The 13,882-nt window shown below is 39.9% G+C and overlaps 1 protein-coding gene across 2 annotated transcripts in view; it reads right to left on the bottom strand.

Annotated features, from left to right (window-relative positions):
* Positions 1–472: 472 nt before the first annotated feature.
* Positions 473–13,882, bottom strand: part of egfra (epidermal growth factor receptor a (erythroblastic leukemia viral (v-erb-b) oncogene homolog, avian)) — a 41,307-nt gene continuing 27,897 nt past the window's right edge. The window contains exons 16-28 of one of the 2 annotated variants that reach the window (XM_069157647.1): positions 12,917–12,955; positions 12,614–12,758; positions 12,296–12,418; positions 11,534–11,632; positions 10,280–10,465; positions 9,556–9,711; positions 7,430–7,505; positions 6,450–6,596; positions 5,890–5,987; positions 5,684–5,788; positions 3,776–3,823; positions 3,585–3,678; positions 473–2,410 (exon numbers count right to left, since the gene is read on the bottom strand). In XM_069157647.1, the coding sequence (XP_069013748.1) occupies positions 2,067–2,410; positions 3,585–3,678; positions 3,776–3,823; positions 5,684–5,788; positions 5,890–5,987; positions 6,450–6,596; positions 7,430–7,505; positions 9,556–9,711; positions 10,280–10,465; positions 11,534–11,632; positions 12,296–12,418; positions 12,614–12,758; positions 12,917–12,955 (1,660 nt within the window). In that variant the 3' untranslated portion in view covers positions 473–2,066. Of the gene's footprint in view, positions 2,411–3,584; positions 3,679–3,775; positions 3,824–5,620; positions 5,789–5,889; positions 5,988–6,449; positions 6,597–7,429; positions 7,506–9,555; positions 9,712–10,279; positions 10,466–11,533; positions 11,633–12,295; positions 12,419–12,613; positions 12,759–12,916; positions 12,956–13,882 lie in introns of both variants that reach the window. The other variant, XM_069157646.1, reaches the window with a different exon arrangement.

Raw genomic sequence — 13,882 nt, forward strand, 5'->3', positions numbered from 1 at the left:
AACTCAATCAAGGTTTCTAATGATTTCAAATCTGCTGGATATTTATGATTTTCTGTGCTCGCAGCTCATTATAACTGGGGTGTTTGTTATACAAATCCTTTCCCTTGGGTCAACATTTTATTTTTAAGTTTTTTTTCTGCCTTGAACACAGCATCCATTAACATATATTGTCCCGGTGTTAAAGAAACCTTTTGTTTATTTAATTGTACGACTCAGTTTCTCCACACTTTCCTAGTTTAGAACAAGGTCACTTGTACTCTTGTGTTCGGAGTTAAACAATATAATCAGCTTTCTAAGCAGAGACAAAGAAGCATAAGCAACAAGCTTGCCTTTGATCTGTTTCTGGGGCCTTTTATCAGACTGTTGGTTGAAGTGCTGAGACACAGACTGAGTAGATGAGTGAATCGTTAGACTCCCTGCCCTTCTCCCTGTATCTTACTCCGTAAAGCTGTAGAAAAAAAAAACAAAGGTGTAGTTCCATAAAAAAAAGATTTATTCATGTTAAATTTTGAAGGAAATAATCACAATTCATGAATAAGTGCATATTCACATATGATATGACAAAAAAACGTGTACAGAGTATAAATTATACGTGACTATTTTGGGGTATATTACATCATAATCACTGTTGTCTGTACACGTACCTGTGTAAAATCTGCAAAAGTGGGCTCATAGGCCGCTACAACAGTATATTCCTTTAAAACTAGGAATAATAATAATTGCAAAGTTAATGCTCTCGGAAGACCAAAGGACTTTAAAGCTAGGAACAAATTCATAGAAATGGCGTCAACAGCCTGTGCGAAACAAAACAAAAGAACAAAGTATCCTGGTGATAATAATAAACCACAGACATCGGACACATTCTTAGTTTCTGGCCATTCAAATGGTCTCTTAAATATATCACAGGGAAACGCTACAAAATTAGTCACATGGCCTAACAGTTCAACCAGCATTTTAAAACAAGATATAAAATGAAAAATAGAAACATGGGAACATAACTGGGGCCACAGATTTGTTTTCTAACTTTTGTCTTTCCTGATTAAGTTATTGTCTGTTAGGTCAATGAGCGGAGGAGAAATAGCTTGTCGGAAAGCTAATGGGCAGTAATGAGTCGCAGGGCCGAAATAGAGTCTCCTGTATATGCAGACTAGTATGCCACACTCATCGAACAAATTCTGAGTTCAGCTAACTTTGTGTAGCTCCACAAATATGCTTCATTTTACAAAAGTGCTGCAAAACAGCAGTGTGCGAACATGACTACAATCGCATTGGCTGTATTTGCCATCACATTCTCTAAATAGTTCGTGTGAGATGACGCATATCAAACAAGGAACTCTCCTCTCTAGTCTCAGGCTAACTGTTTCCGAAGATAAAGGTAACATGTTAAAATGATATAATTCATCAGTACTCCCCTTTACACTGGCTATACATTCTATACATTGCAAAATGTTGCTTCCTTGATGACTCATCCTTCCGGAGGAGCGTCGTCAGGCCTCAGGAATCTAAAACTCCCTAAAAAAAAAAACCTCTCTTTACTCTTCTTGACTTCACAGAGTCTATAACCAGCGAGTCTACAACTTGTGTTTTGGGTTGAGCTGCCAGTTTCTGTTCTTTGCAACAGAGCTTCTGCCTCCTTAAAAAAAAGGAGGCGTTCGCATCCTTTTAATAGCGTTCCTCCACCGACACATTTGGATCACGTAGTATTTTGTGCATAATATTCAGAGATTTTCAGGAGACATTTCCACCTCCTTACATCATTAGGGTGGAGTGTAGCTGGTCCAGCAACTCTAAGGTCAACCGAGTCAAGTGCAACTCGGCTTTCGTCCTGCTTTCATGAAGAAAAAGTCAGTTTGTCGTTTGGTGGTCAGACAAAAACTCTTTGGGATGAGACTGGTTTAATGTGAAGGGATGCAAACAATGCAGGAAGCTGCACAAAGTGCTGCCTAACTCCATAAGGACAGAGTACGACATGATTGTTGATGGTACCACTTATCTCTGCTTTTCCAGCCAAGATAACAGCATCTTTCTTAATAGAGAAGAAAACAGTTTCTTATTCCACTCAGTTGTCAGTCTGGGCCCAGGTACTCTGCGTTCTCTGCTGCCGGTATGTGTCCGTTGGTGTGGGTCTTGAAGGTGGGAGTGAAGTCCTGCTGGTAATCAGGGTTGTCTATGCTGTTCTGGGGCTGGTATTTCTGAATGTTGTGGACTGTGCCATTGGAGGTGAGCGGGAGGATGGCGGGGGACGGGACTTCATTGAGGTATTCGGGTCCGTTGACCTCGTTCTTAAAGCAGTTCAGGTACTCCGTCTCTGTATCGTCTGAAGAGATTGTGGGAAGGAGGGTGCGAGGGGGACCAGGATGCTGGTAGATAGGATTGACCATGTCTGAGACGCCGCTCTGATTCATGTAGTCTGTAAGAAAGCCAATTACATTAATTCCCATTAAGTCTATAACAGCTTAATACACCATGATTCAAGTTTTGCTTATTTCTGATTACATTTGGGGTCATTTTTTGCATTTAATTATTTAGCTGACTGTATATAGATGAAAGTATTTGAGGGGAGAGGAACGGGCCACCTGGCTTGATACAGCTTGGAGATGTTGTGGCTCATGGTCTATACCTTAAATCCTAGGCCACCAAGGCGACCCTGGTTTTGCACATATAGCCCAGAAACATTACAGCTGATCTTTTCCTACAACCCCAAGTCTGCAGATTGATTTCCAACATTGCAGGAAATCTTTTTTTTAAATGTTTGAGAGCATCATATGATAAAAATGTATTTAAAGTCAAAGGTTACAGACAGAAAACCAATGTAGTGAACATATTGTGTGCTCCATTTCTTTTTAATTAAAGTTACATCCATCATTTTGTATGCAGTTGTGAGCAGGGACTGTTTAAAGCATACCTACTTAGTGATGCATTCAAAGATGCTTTGACCTTTGGATTTGTCTGTCTGAAAGTTAAAAAATATTCAGTATATTCTTCATAACCTCCTTAAATTAGTCTATTTAATTAAATTACTTTTAAGTATTTAAACTCTTATTGTGTTATTATGTGCTAAAAGACAATTTTCCAGTTTGGTGGATAATGAAATTGTCTTCTGGTCTATTGTAAGTTGTGAAAAGGACAAATTGCTTCTGCAGGTGTGTGGTGTGTGGAGGTCGGTGGTCAGAAGCTGCAGATTTCCAGTGAAGATACATAACCATAAACACACACTGAAAAAGTGTCATAGAAGGCGGTTGGCGATATACAGATGGTAATAATACATATGTGATATGTCATGAGCCCAGCCCTAATGCTAAACCGTTATCATTTTAAATCCCCAACTAGAGTCTTAAGATTTATGCACTAATGGGACTGTAAAACCTTTGGAAGAAAGACTCAATCAAATAGTAAATGACTACAGTACAGTATGTTCTTAAGCTGGGACAGCATTGCAGTAAATACAGCAGCATGATGCTTGACCACTAGATGTCAACCTTCATCACTGAATCAAACAGAGGATCCGAGCTCTACTGAGGCTTCTCTTGAAAGACATTAAAATGTAAAATCACTGAGGGGTTTTAAAGATGAAGGACACTTGCCTGGAGCGGGCTGGAAGGCGTCTTCCCAAGTTTTATCTGTGGGGTCGGGAATATATCGGAGGACCACGCTTCCATCTCTGCTCGGGAATCCGTTCTGTAACAAAGGGCAGAGGTTTGAAATGATACCAAAAGCTCAACACAAAGAGGGTACTCCTCTCCAAGTGTTTATGAAAGGTTTAATTTTCTCTCACCAATAAGCCGTTTCTGCTGTGGCATGTTCCGATGCTGCTGTTGAAGCTCTGGAAAGTGCGTAACATAAACTTTAGTTAAAGTCTAATAATGTCAACACAACAAATACAGGAAATAGAGCCGTGAACAATTAAATATTCCTCTCATAACCATAAAGCAGGCAATGCCTACTATAAAGTAAATCTGCAGTGCTCAATTCAGAAAAAAACATGTTTTGCTATATTTCAGTTTGGATTTTATTGAATTCTGATTTACTTTTTTATTTATAGTTTTTTCTTAAGTGTGTGTGTTTCTTTGGGCCGATGTGATTTATTTTAAAGCCTCTCAGGGGACAGTCAGTTCCCTTTGAATTGTGATAGTAATGTGTTTTTATGGTGCTCGTGAAGAAGTTAGAGCTGCCATTTTCAGTACAAGCTGATGGGGATCGAAATAAATGTCCACCAAGCAGATTCATATTCATTCAGGCAATCTGACAAGCTTTGTTATGTCTGTCAGACTCTCGAGTCAAAGCACTATGAACTGCGTGAAACCATACAAACCGAGCAAATACAGAGAGCCGAGTGACAGCTGTGGCAGTGCAATTACTTTCAACAAGAAAAGGAAATTAAACACGCTGAAGCAGCAACCATCTGTAAAAGAAATATATATATATTTATATATATTGCCCTCAGTGGGCCATGCCGTATCAGTGGTATTACAAAAGCAGGCCTCTTCTGAGCTTTTATTGGACAAAGATTTTCAAAAGTGCGCCTGGGTGCCTGTAAAGGTAATCAAACTTGAAAACTCATATGGGCTAACCAGGCTGTCAGTGGCCGGCAATGATCCCAGGTAGAAGAACCAGACCTACACATGGCCTTCATTGAACCCGAGGTGGAAGAGTTCTCCTCATTCAGCTCTCATCAATCACAGGGCGACCAGGAGGAAACGTGGGAGAGGGGCTAATGGAGGATGATGAGGGGGCGGGGTCAAGACGGGACAATTAAACAGAATGAGGGCTGCTGGGGGTCAGAAGGGTTCAGGCCAGGTAAGACTTCAACACCGCGCGATCAGCCAGGTTCAGTTTAGCAGCTGCTGCTCTGTCTCTGCTGACTGAAGTGAAAGCTGATTGTTTTCAACAAGCTCCAAAAATGACTGTTTATTTCCGTTCTGACTCACGGGGTAATGATTTATGCAGAAATCCCATTTCCCAAAACACGGTTAAAATAGCACAATTAAATTTTCAAACAGTTGGCTGCATGTCGGTAATGTGTGCAGTGCTGGAGCATGTGGTGCAACTTCTTCTCCTCCCTCAATTAATGCTGCTTCTTCTGGGGAATTGCTCACTGCCTCCAAAACAGCTGGTTTTATTCTTTACGTTTCTGGACGAAGAAGGTGACTGTGAGTGAATCTGGTGTGTGTGTTTGTGGAGGTGAGGTATCATTTCATGTACTTTCATCCCCAAATAAGTTGATTCATGAGGAGCAAGACACTCAGCCTAAAATATGGTGACATTGGTAACAACATTTTTGTAACAGTCTTGTGTTAAGTACTGTGGAGGTGGAATGCATTGATTGAAAAGCAGGCTTGAAACACATGTTGTTGTCTCAGTTTTAAACTGAGTTAACTGGCTAACTATGAAACAATCTGGAGAAATTAGTCACTCTTCCAAGTTTTTCTGAAATATCAGCAGTAGTATTGCAATACAAATTTGAATTATTGATTAATTATTTTCTTTTCTTGTGTCAGGATGCTTAGTTTCTCAGCTTTTGCCTGAATCTGAGCCGTGGCAACACAAAAGTCACCTTCAGAAGGACTGACAGACCTGATCAAAGACATTTGATTGTGTTTGTTGATATGAAGGAGCTTACTGTGGAGTAAAGAAGTGGGGTGTGCGAGGTGCTCGGGCTACTGAAGAAGCCATGTTGTGGTACCAGGTATTCGTCTGCATCCACGGCATCCTCCATGTCCTCCCCGCTGATCAGGCTGCGGTAGAACTTGGTGTCTGTAGGACTCGGTAGGTGCATTCGGTCATCGCCCTGAAATAGAAATGCTTTCCTCAGCTTTGTGGATCTCTCATTGCAACTCATCATCAAATAGACTTCAGATTGAAGCAGTCAGAACTGGAGTAAAATTATACCTGAATGACGAGATAACGGGAGGGATCCCGAGCCATCTTTGTAAACTCTGCGATAAGTTCTCGGAAACGAGGCCGGCTGTCTGCATCAATCATCCAACCTGTGCAGAAACATCAGCAGAGATCATAAAGATAAGTCAAGTAATTTTTTTTTTTTTTGAAGATATTGGCAGAAATGATAAGAGATTTTAGCAGGAAGCTCAATTAGAAAACAGCTTGTCTGATTAAAGCAATCAAAGCAAATGCTTAAGGTAGGGCTGCAACATACAAAACAAAACATTAGAAACAGTTACAAAAAAAATCCAATCACAATATCACAGAGCCCAAGGTGGGGTCATTTCATTTCTTTTTTTTTCCTGACCAACAGTCACAAAAACAAACATACACATTTTTCTGTAATACAAGACAAAGAAACAGAACAAATTCTCACATTTTAGAAGGAACCCTCAAATTTGGGCATTTAATTTTCGGTCCATTAATGAATGTACTTAATGTTGCGCCTCTGATATAAAGTACTAAATGTGTGTAGGTTATGTAAATCATATCCACACTAATGAGCTTACATTTCACCATGATCATGTAGACATCTATGGTACAGATTGGTGGTTGAGGCAGGCGCTCCCCTTTCTCCAGTACACCAGCTATTTCACTGGCTGGTATCCCATCATATGGTTTGGTCCCGAATGTCATCAGCTCCCAGACTGTCACACCTACAGTGCAGAAAGAAGAACAGTTGGTAAACGTCAGTCCGACGAGCTGTCACTCAGTTTGTTTTTGCTCCCAATAAACAAGAAGAAATGAGTGACAGGATGTACACATCTCAAATATCACACAGTTTCAAAATAGCCATGTTGACAAATTGGCTGTGCCTGCAGGAGTGGGAGTGAGGAGCAGGATGCATCTCTGTGTTGGAGGAACTGAAGAAGGGAAAAGGAGGAAAGGAAGCCCATCGCTCCTGCCAGGGGCTGTTGATGCTTTTGCCATATTGAGCGGAAGGCATGATCAAACCCTCGGGAAAAGAAGATCTGGAAGCTGGCCCATTAAAAAAAAAAAAAACTGCACTGTGTTTGGTTTCTCTGTGTGTAGGCATCTGTGCATGTGTGCTCCTGAGCTGGAAGAACAGCTTATGTGGGTTGAAGCAACAATCTACTCTGATGTGAAATTGTCCTTCTGAGACTGCTAGTGTAGGTGTGCGCTACCTGTGTCCTTAAAACCGCAGATGCTTGCAAGATGTTCTTTCCTTTTCATGTTGTATTTTAAGATGTTGACAAGCTTTATTAATTCCAAAAACAACATCCTATCTGCAGCTTGAAAATAACTGTCCTCTTTCTGCCTCGCTTGCTGTTAAAACACTTTACTTAGCAATGAATAAATATTTCTCCAGTGAGACTGTCACCAATACTCACGAGTACAGGGGCCCAGCTGTTTTACATATCTGACGTTACACAAGGATTTGAGCTAGATCTGGGACCTTGCATGCAAGGTTCTGCCTTACTGGGTCAGAGGTAGAGCATATATTCACCACATTATGATGGTGACTTACCATAACTCCATACATCACTCTGGTGTGTGTATGTTCTGTTCAAGATGGATTCAAGAGCCATCCACTTGATCGGTACCTGTGGAACAAAAATTAGCATTTTAGTACAATACTAATCTGCATAATTAAAAAATGCAAAACATATTTGCACCAAACATGATAAAACATTAGCATTCAAAAGTTTTTTGTTTTTTTTAATGTATAGTGTATATATAAAGTTTCCCTGAGTATGTTTCCTGGGCTGAACGCCTAAAACAAAAGATATTTTCCTTTAAAATTACAGTCTTTCCATGCACTACTTTACATCATACATTTTATCAGATGATTTTTGTAATTGTAGATGCCTGTGTTTCGAGCGGTGGTTTCAAATACATACGATGAGAAGTCTAATAGCTCTTTGAGACAGCAGCTTTGACAGGATTGATCCTCTTAAAGGTCCCACATTTTACACTTTTTCTGTGTTTTGAATCACAGTCTTGATATAGTTTTTCATGTCTCTGAAGCTTCTCTTTGGAGGTCTGCCAAGAACAGGCTGTCTGTGTCTATAAAGCATATTGATATCAATGACGTTCTTCTGAGTGATGCACGCCAAGGACAACCATTTCTTCAGTTTTGTAGCCCACTAGCTCTGCGACAGAATGACTGCTCTGTTTTCTTAAAAGACTGAACAGTGGGCCGTCTTTAGGGTGGAGTTTGTGACATCACAAACTTTTGGACATCCAAACTGCAAATTTGCTGAATACAGGCCATTTGCATTTATTTGTGGACTGAGTATTTTGACACCTCCACAGTGTTTATACAGTGCCTAGATCTGCTTTATAATCAAAGATGTGATGGAATTCTGAATTAATACAATATTAGACCTTTAACAGCAATATCTGTAAGGGGATGGTAAAAGGAGTGATAACTTAATTTATCAAATTTGGCGTTTTTACTAAAATCACATTCATCACCATCCTCAGTGTATAATACAACTTTAGTGTCACCTATTGGTGGAGAATTGCAATGATAACATATTCAAAAATAAAAATGTTACTATGAAGTTACTGAAAATGCAAACATTTACTTTTGATTTCAAGGTTTTTGTTCCAGTTTGCAGTTTACAGTAGATGAGAAGCAGAAGGATGTCATCAAAGAGAGTCACAACGTTTCAAATAGTTTCATGCATAATAATCAAGTCTGCTCCAAAACTATAGATGTTTTACAATTAATAGCTACTCTTTTATTGCACGACCAAAAGTCAGACTTCAACCCTGTCCTGTAATCTTTAATTAACAGCATGTTTCTCTATGGCCGTGCATCTTGACTACAGTGAATGAAGGAAATCTCAGCAGTGGTGGGTTTCGGTAAATGAGTACAACTTTGTCAGGATATATTTCAAAGAAGTGGACACTATTCACATCTGTCCTTCTGGTATTGACAATGTAGATATCTGGACTAAAACCAAATGTTTTATTGGTCCAAATTATCTTATTATCTGTTGCTTAAAAAAAACACATGTAATTGAGTTCTGACAATATAATAAGGTAACACATCAGTATAGATCTATAAGTTGGTTACTTCAGGGACTTTATACCATATTATTGGCTTTATGGCCAAACTAAGCCAAACAAAGAGAATATTTGTAAATCATCACAGTAAGGGGATTCTGCAGAGACAAAGTGCACAGGTCACCCTGTAGTTACAGGCAAATACATTCACGGTGTGTTTTTCTGTAAGCAAAAATAGTCCAGTGGCACAAAGAAACAACAACAAAAAAAAGAAACTTAACTTATTCATCATTTCTCTTAGAAGTCAGCTCACTGACAGGAACTATTTATATAGTGCACCCCTTACATGAGATTCGATCTAGAGCACAACTAAGTGCAAAAATTACATCTTTTATGGAACGGAGCTGATTTATCTACAGGAAGTCATCTGTCAAACAAGCACCCTCTTAGTAACAGGCTGTACATGCACAAATAATGTTGTTGATATTTGGGCCTATTTTTGTGCAACATCAACAACTGATGACTATAAATCTAAAAAACATTTAAGGTAGAGATCACAACCCGTGTCTTAATATTTTGCTCAAAGAAAATTCTTGGTAACAGAAAAACACCTTTGACTACTTTAAATCTCCAACCAACCTTTCCTCCATCTGCGTGGTACTCTTTCTCGTCGGAGTTGAGGAGTTTTGCCAGACCAAAGTCGGTGATCTTTACGTGCTGAGGAGTTTTCACCAGGACGTTTCTGGCTGCCAAGTCACGATGCACCAAGTGGCGCTCCTCCAGGTAGTTCATACCCTTTTGTCAAACAAATGATAAAGTGGAGGCTGTTACATAAGAGCAATGCTTTCACTCGCCACAGACAAGATCTGAAAGTGCTGAAATCTGTCACGACTGGCTTGTCACATCAACTGATTAGTCACATAATCAACTAAATTTCTTGAGTACTTTTCTTGACAGCAGATATTAGGTTAGGTTAGGTAGTTACTTTATTAATCCCCAAGGGGAATTTTTTTTCGCTACAGCAGCATACAGGAAAGCAATAAAAAGCAATAAAATAACAGGAAAAAAATATTAAATATAAAATGCACAGTATATACAGTATATACAGTACAGTATATATATATATATATACACATACACACACATATATTAAATTAAATTCCCTGAATGATTTAAAAACCCACAAAGACATTGGATAAACTGTACTGATATTGAAAATAAACAACATTGGATTTATACAGTACTTTTATAGCCTAATATCTAGCCTAGGGGTGTAGAATAACCACTAAAGCCCCATACAGGTCTAATATACTCAACAGACCACGCTATGTAAATCGATATCTCCCTGAGCCGTCTCTCTTACCTTGGCTATCTGCACACACCAGTTGAGCAGGTGCTGGGAGCCAATGTTGTCTTTGTTCTCTTTGACATAGTCCAGCAGGCAACCGTAAGGCATCAGCTGGGTGATGAGCTGCACCGTGGAGGTCAGGCAGATGCCCAGCAGACGACAGACATGGGGGTGTTCCACGCTGGCCATCACATACGCTTCCTGTAATGTGCATACAGACATACACAAGTTTTTCCTCTTTCTTTTTTGCGCCATTATTCTTCAGTTATTTTCATGTGACACAAATAACCATAAAATAAGTGTATTTATTCAAAGTTTTACAGCTATTTTCATCTTCCCTTACATAAATGTTGGTCCACATTTATAGTGGCAGCTTGAGAAACGTAACATTTGTGGAAATTCACAGTGTTAGGTGATAAGTTTCTTGGCAGCAGTCATGCACAGCCAACTCTATTTTGTTGCCTGAGGTCAGAAACTCTGTCATCATAACAGAAAGTCAACTTCAATAAGAAAAAAATAAATTAAAAAAAAGCCATGGGGATAATTGGCACTGGCCAGTAAAAACGGCTTCCTGCCAGAAGACATGCACTTCAAACTGAGCTTTATTTAGTAAGTTTCCTGTCATGAGTGCATTAACTACATCCCAGATATTTTCTACATGCCTATTACAGTATCATCATTGTTCGGTAAATAGCCACTTCTAAGCTAGAAGCTCTGTAATTCTGACAGTCGGTTGAGAAAGACGTTTTTCGTGTACAGTGACTGAGCAGCACCACCACAAAATCACAGGACCTGGCATGCACGTTCGTCTGTTTTGCATCGTGCATATAAAGCAGGTGGCTTTCTCAGTGCGGTGTCGGGACTGCATTCCTTTCCAGAACACCTCAGCCTTGGATTACACACCGACGCCCAAACACTGCCCTCCAAAGAATCAATCATGTTTCCTATACCCCATAAGACGGTCACCAGGTAACATGAAACGCTCTCCATTACAAGGAAAACAGTGGCCATTAGTTTCAAACTAATGTGCTATAAATTACAGGATACATTAATGTTTAACTGTCTGTGTTTGTGGAACACACCGAGGTACTTCTGGGCCTTTTCAATCATGTCAAAATATAGTGGTAATTACAAAAAAATGAGTGTAACATTTTTAGATTTCCACTTTCATTTCCAACCAGCACATACTTAACTGAAGGAGTCAGAAAGACATTCTGACTCAGTATTACAGTAAGTTTCAGAGTTTACCACATCAGTCAGTAAACCTACGTCTAAGATTTCTTTGTTTGCTTTGGGTGATGTGGCCTCTCTTAGAACCTTGATGGCCACTGGGATCTTCACATCCTCTCCCTCTGGAACCCACAGACCCTGTAGGGACACAAGTTTTTAAAATGTATTTTACAGGCTGCAATAACACCTGAAACATCAAGTGAACACACAAGCATACATGCAAATGTTGGCCTATACAGTACAATTACAAAAACTGATGTGCATGTAAAACCCTCAAACATACAGCATACAATGAATTTGTGTTCTATACTTTGCAAAAATGTCCTCACTGTCAAGGTCTAAAACTGAAATTGGTCCTCACAAAGGCAGGGATCCATGAGGACACATGCACACTTGCTTTTGTACAGAAGAGCAGCACACTGACTTACATTCTCTCTCTGGAGGTTTTCCCCAACCTAAAACCAAGCCTAAAATAAGCTGTTAACCTTGAGGAGACCAGCTTCCTGTCCCTGTTTGAAAGATGAGTTCCAACAATGTCACCGCGTAAACACGTTCCCGGTGTGATTAATACAACAGCATTAAAAGTGAGAGTGAAGTCACTCATGCGTGACCTGGCAACTTAAACATTTTAATTGAAAAATTGACAACACATGTAGATGAGTGAGACGCTGACGGGTGTTGGCTCTGTGGATTTGGCACATAGAGTGTTACAGAGCTCCAGCTTCAGTACAGCCTCAGCACTGGAGTATAATTTTGACAATAAGGTATTTGGAGACACAAACCTGAGGCTTGTTATATTACCTTGTAAACTGTGCCAAAAGCTCCAGATCCCAGCACTTTGATTTTCTTAAACTCAGGCTCCTTCAGGATCCGCAGCAGAGCCTGGTTCGGTGCCTCTCCGCTTGGAGTGAGAGGTTCAACCAACTGCAAAGAAGGAACGAAGGGCTCAAATGCTATCTCACAAACTGCTTTAAAAAGTCACTGTAGCAGATCAATGCTCGATATGTTATACCAAAAAATAGAATATTGTAGAATAGGAAATGAAAACCTGTTGTCTCGCTTTCTCTCTACATCTTATTGTAACCATGCGAGTGTGTTGACTCAGTTCTCTCATCTTACCTCTCTCTCTTGGAGCAGTCTGCGCATGGTCCTCTTCCTCTTGATGTGGCGTCGGCGTAGCAACACAAAGACAGACAGGCCTGCGATAAGAACAGCCAGCAGCCCACCGACTACACCAGCCGCAACCATTGAGAGACCAGGGGGGCTGAAAGACAGCGAGCTGATTTAAGAACGCAGATAGAAAGCAGCACATTCGTGAATTTAATCAACGAGGGGAAATTTGATTAGCCCAACTAACTTGGGCAAAGTCGGCGTATCCTTAAGCAATGAAGATCGGTGTCACACATTAGTGTATTTACTCACCTTTTAATGTGGCAGCCTTCGAGACCAGGTCTAACACACCTGTAAACAAATCAATACAAATAATCTAATGTTACTGTGTTGTCAGTGTTCTTTCACTCTGCAACTAAACATGGAGACATTGTTTTCTTATGGATATAAACAAATGCTTTACAGTCAGTGTCCATCACAAACCTAGTCTGGCCTTTGGTTGACTATTTCAGGTGACATCCTCCTCATCTTTTGCTATGTGTGTCATACTTTTTTCAAAATCCCTGTGGCAACAAGATCTGCCAGAGAGTTTTTCTTCCTCCGATACCAGAATAATATATGGGTGCAACCCACCATGACACCACTAATTGGTTTGTGAACTGTTCATTTGAAGCCTTCAATCTGGCATTTTGTCTATCACTATCTTGTTGTTGTTTTTTTAAAGCCACTAGTGATCATATGTGGACGATCTGGGGAGGAGCGAGGGATGGATCTGATTAAGAACCTGAGGACACTACGCTCACTCACCTCAACCAGAAATCTTTCTGTACCCAAGGCATGTCAATGAAACCAACCCAAACCCAAACATACCTCTCTTTGAGGCCCAATATCTAATTAAATATGCAATTGTTTTCAGAAGAACCACCAGAACACTGATCAGCAGGATTGAATTTAGTGAATGATATCACAATGGCGTGTGAGAAAAATTTACTGACTTTAAATTTCATGCAAAAAGTTGATGATTCTTGTATCTTGTATGTCTATTGGAGCCAGAGTTTTTTTTTTTTTTTTTTTTTTTTTTTTTTTTTTTTTTTTTTTTTTGAACCAGCCCCTAGTGGCCCTCAGTGGTATTGCACTTTAAGGAACTTGTGCATTGGCTTCTTTTTTCAGACCCGGAGACTACGTCCATTTTTACACAGTCCATTATACAGCCAGATCATTCTGGCACACTACGGTGCAGATAGGTCTGACTAAGCAAGTCAAACCAACCACCGTTAC

Source organism: Embiotoca jacksoni, unplaced genomic scaffold (genome assembly GCF_022577435.1).
Source record: "Embiotoca jacksoni isolate LCO1_2020_lvr unplaced genomic scaffold, fEmbJac1.0.p SCAF_22, whole genome shotgun sequence".
NCBI lineage: Eukaryota > Metazoa > Chordata > Actinopteri > Embiotocidae > Embiotoca > Embiotoca jacksoni.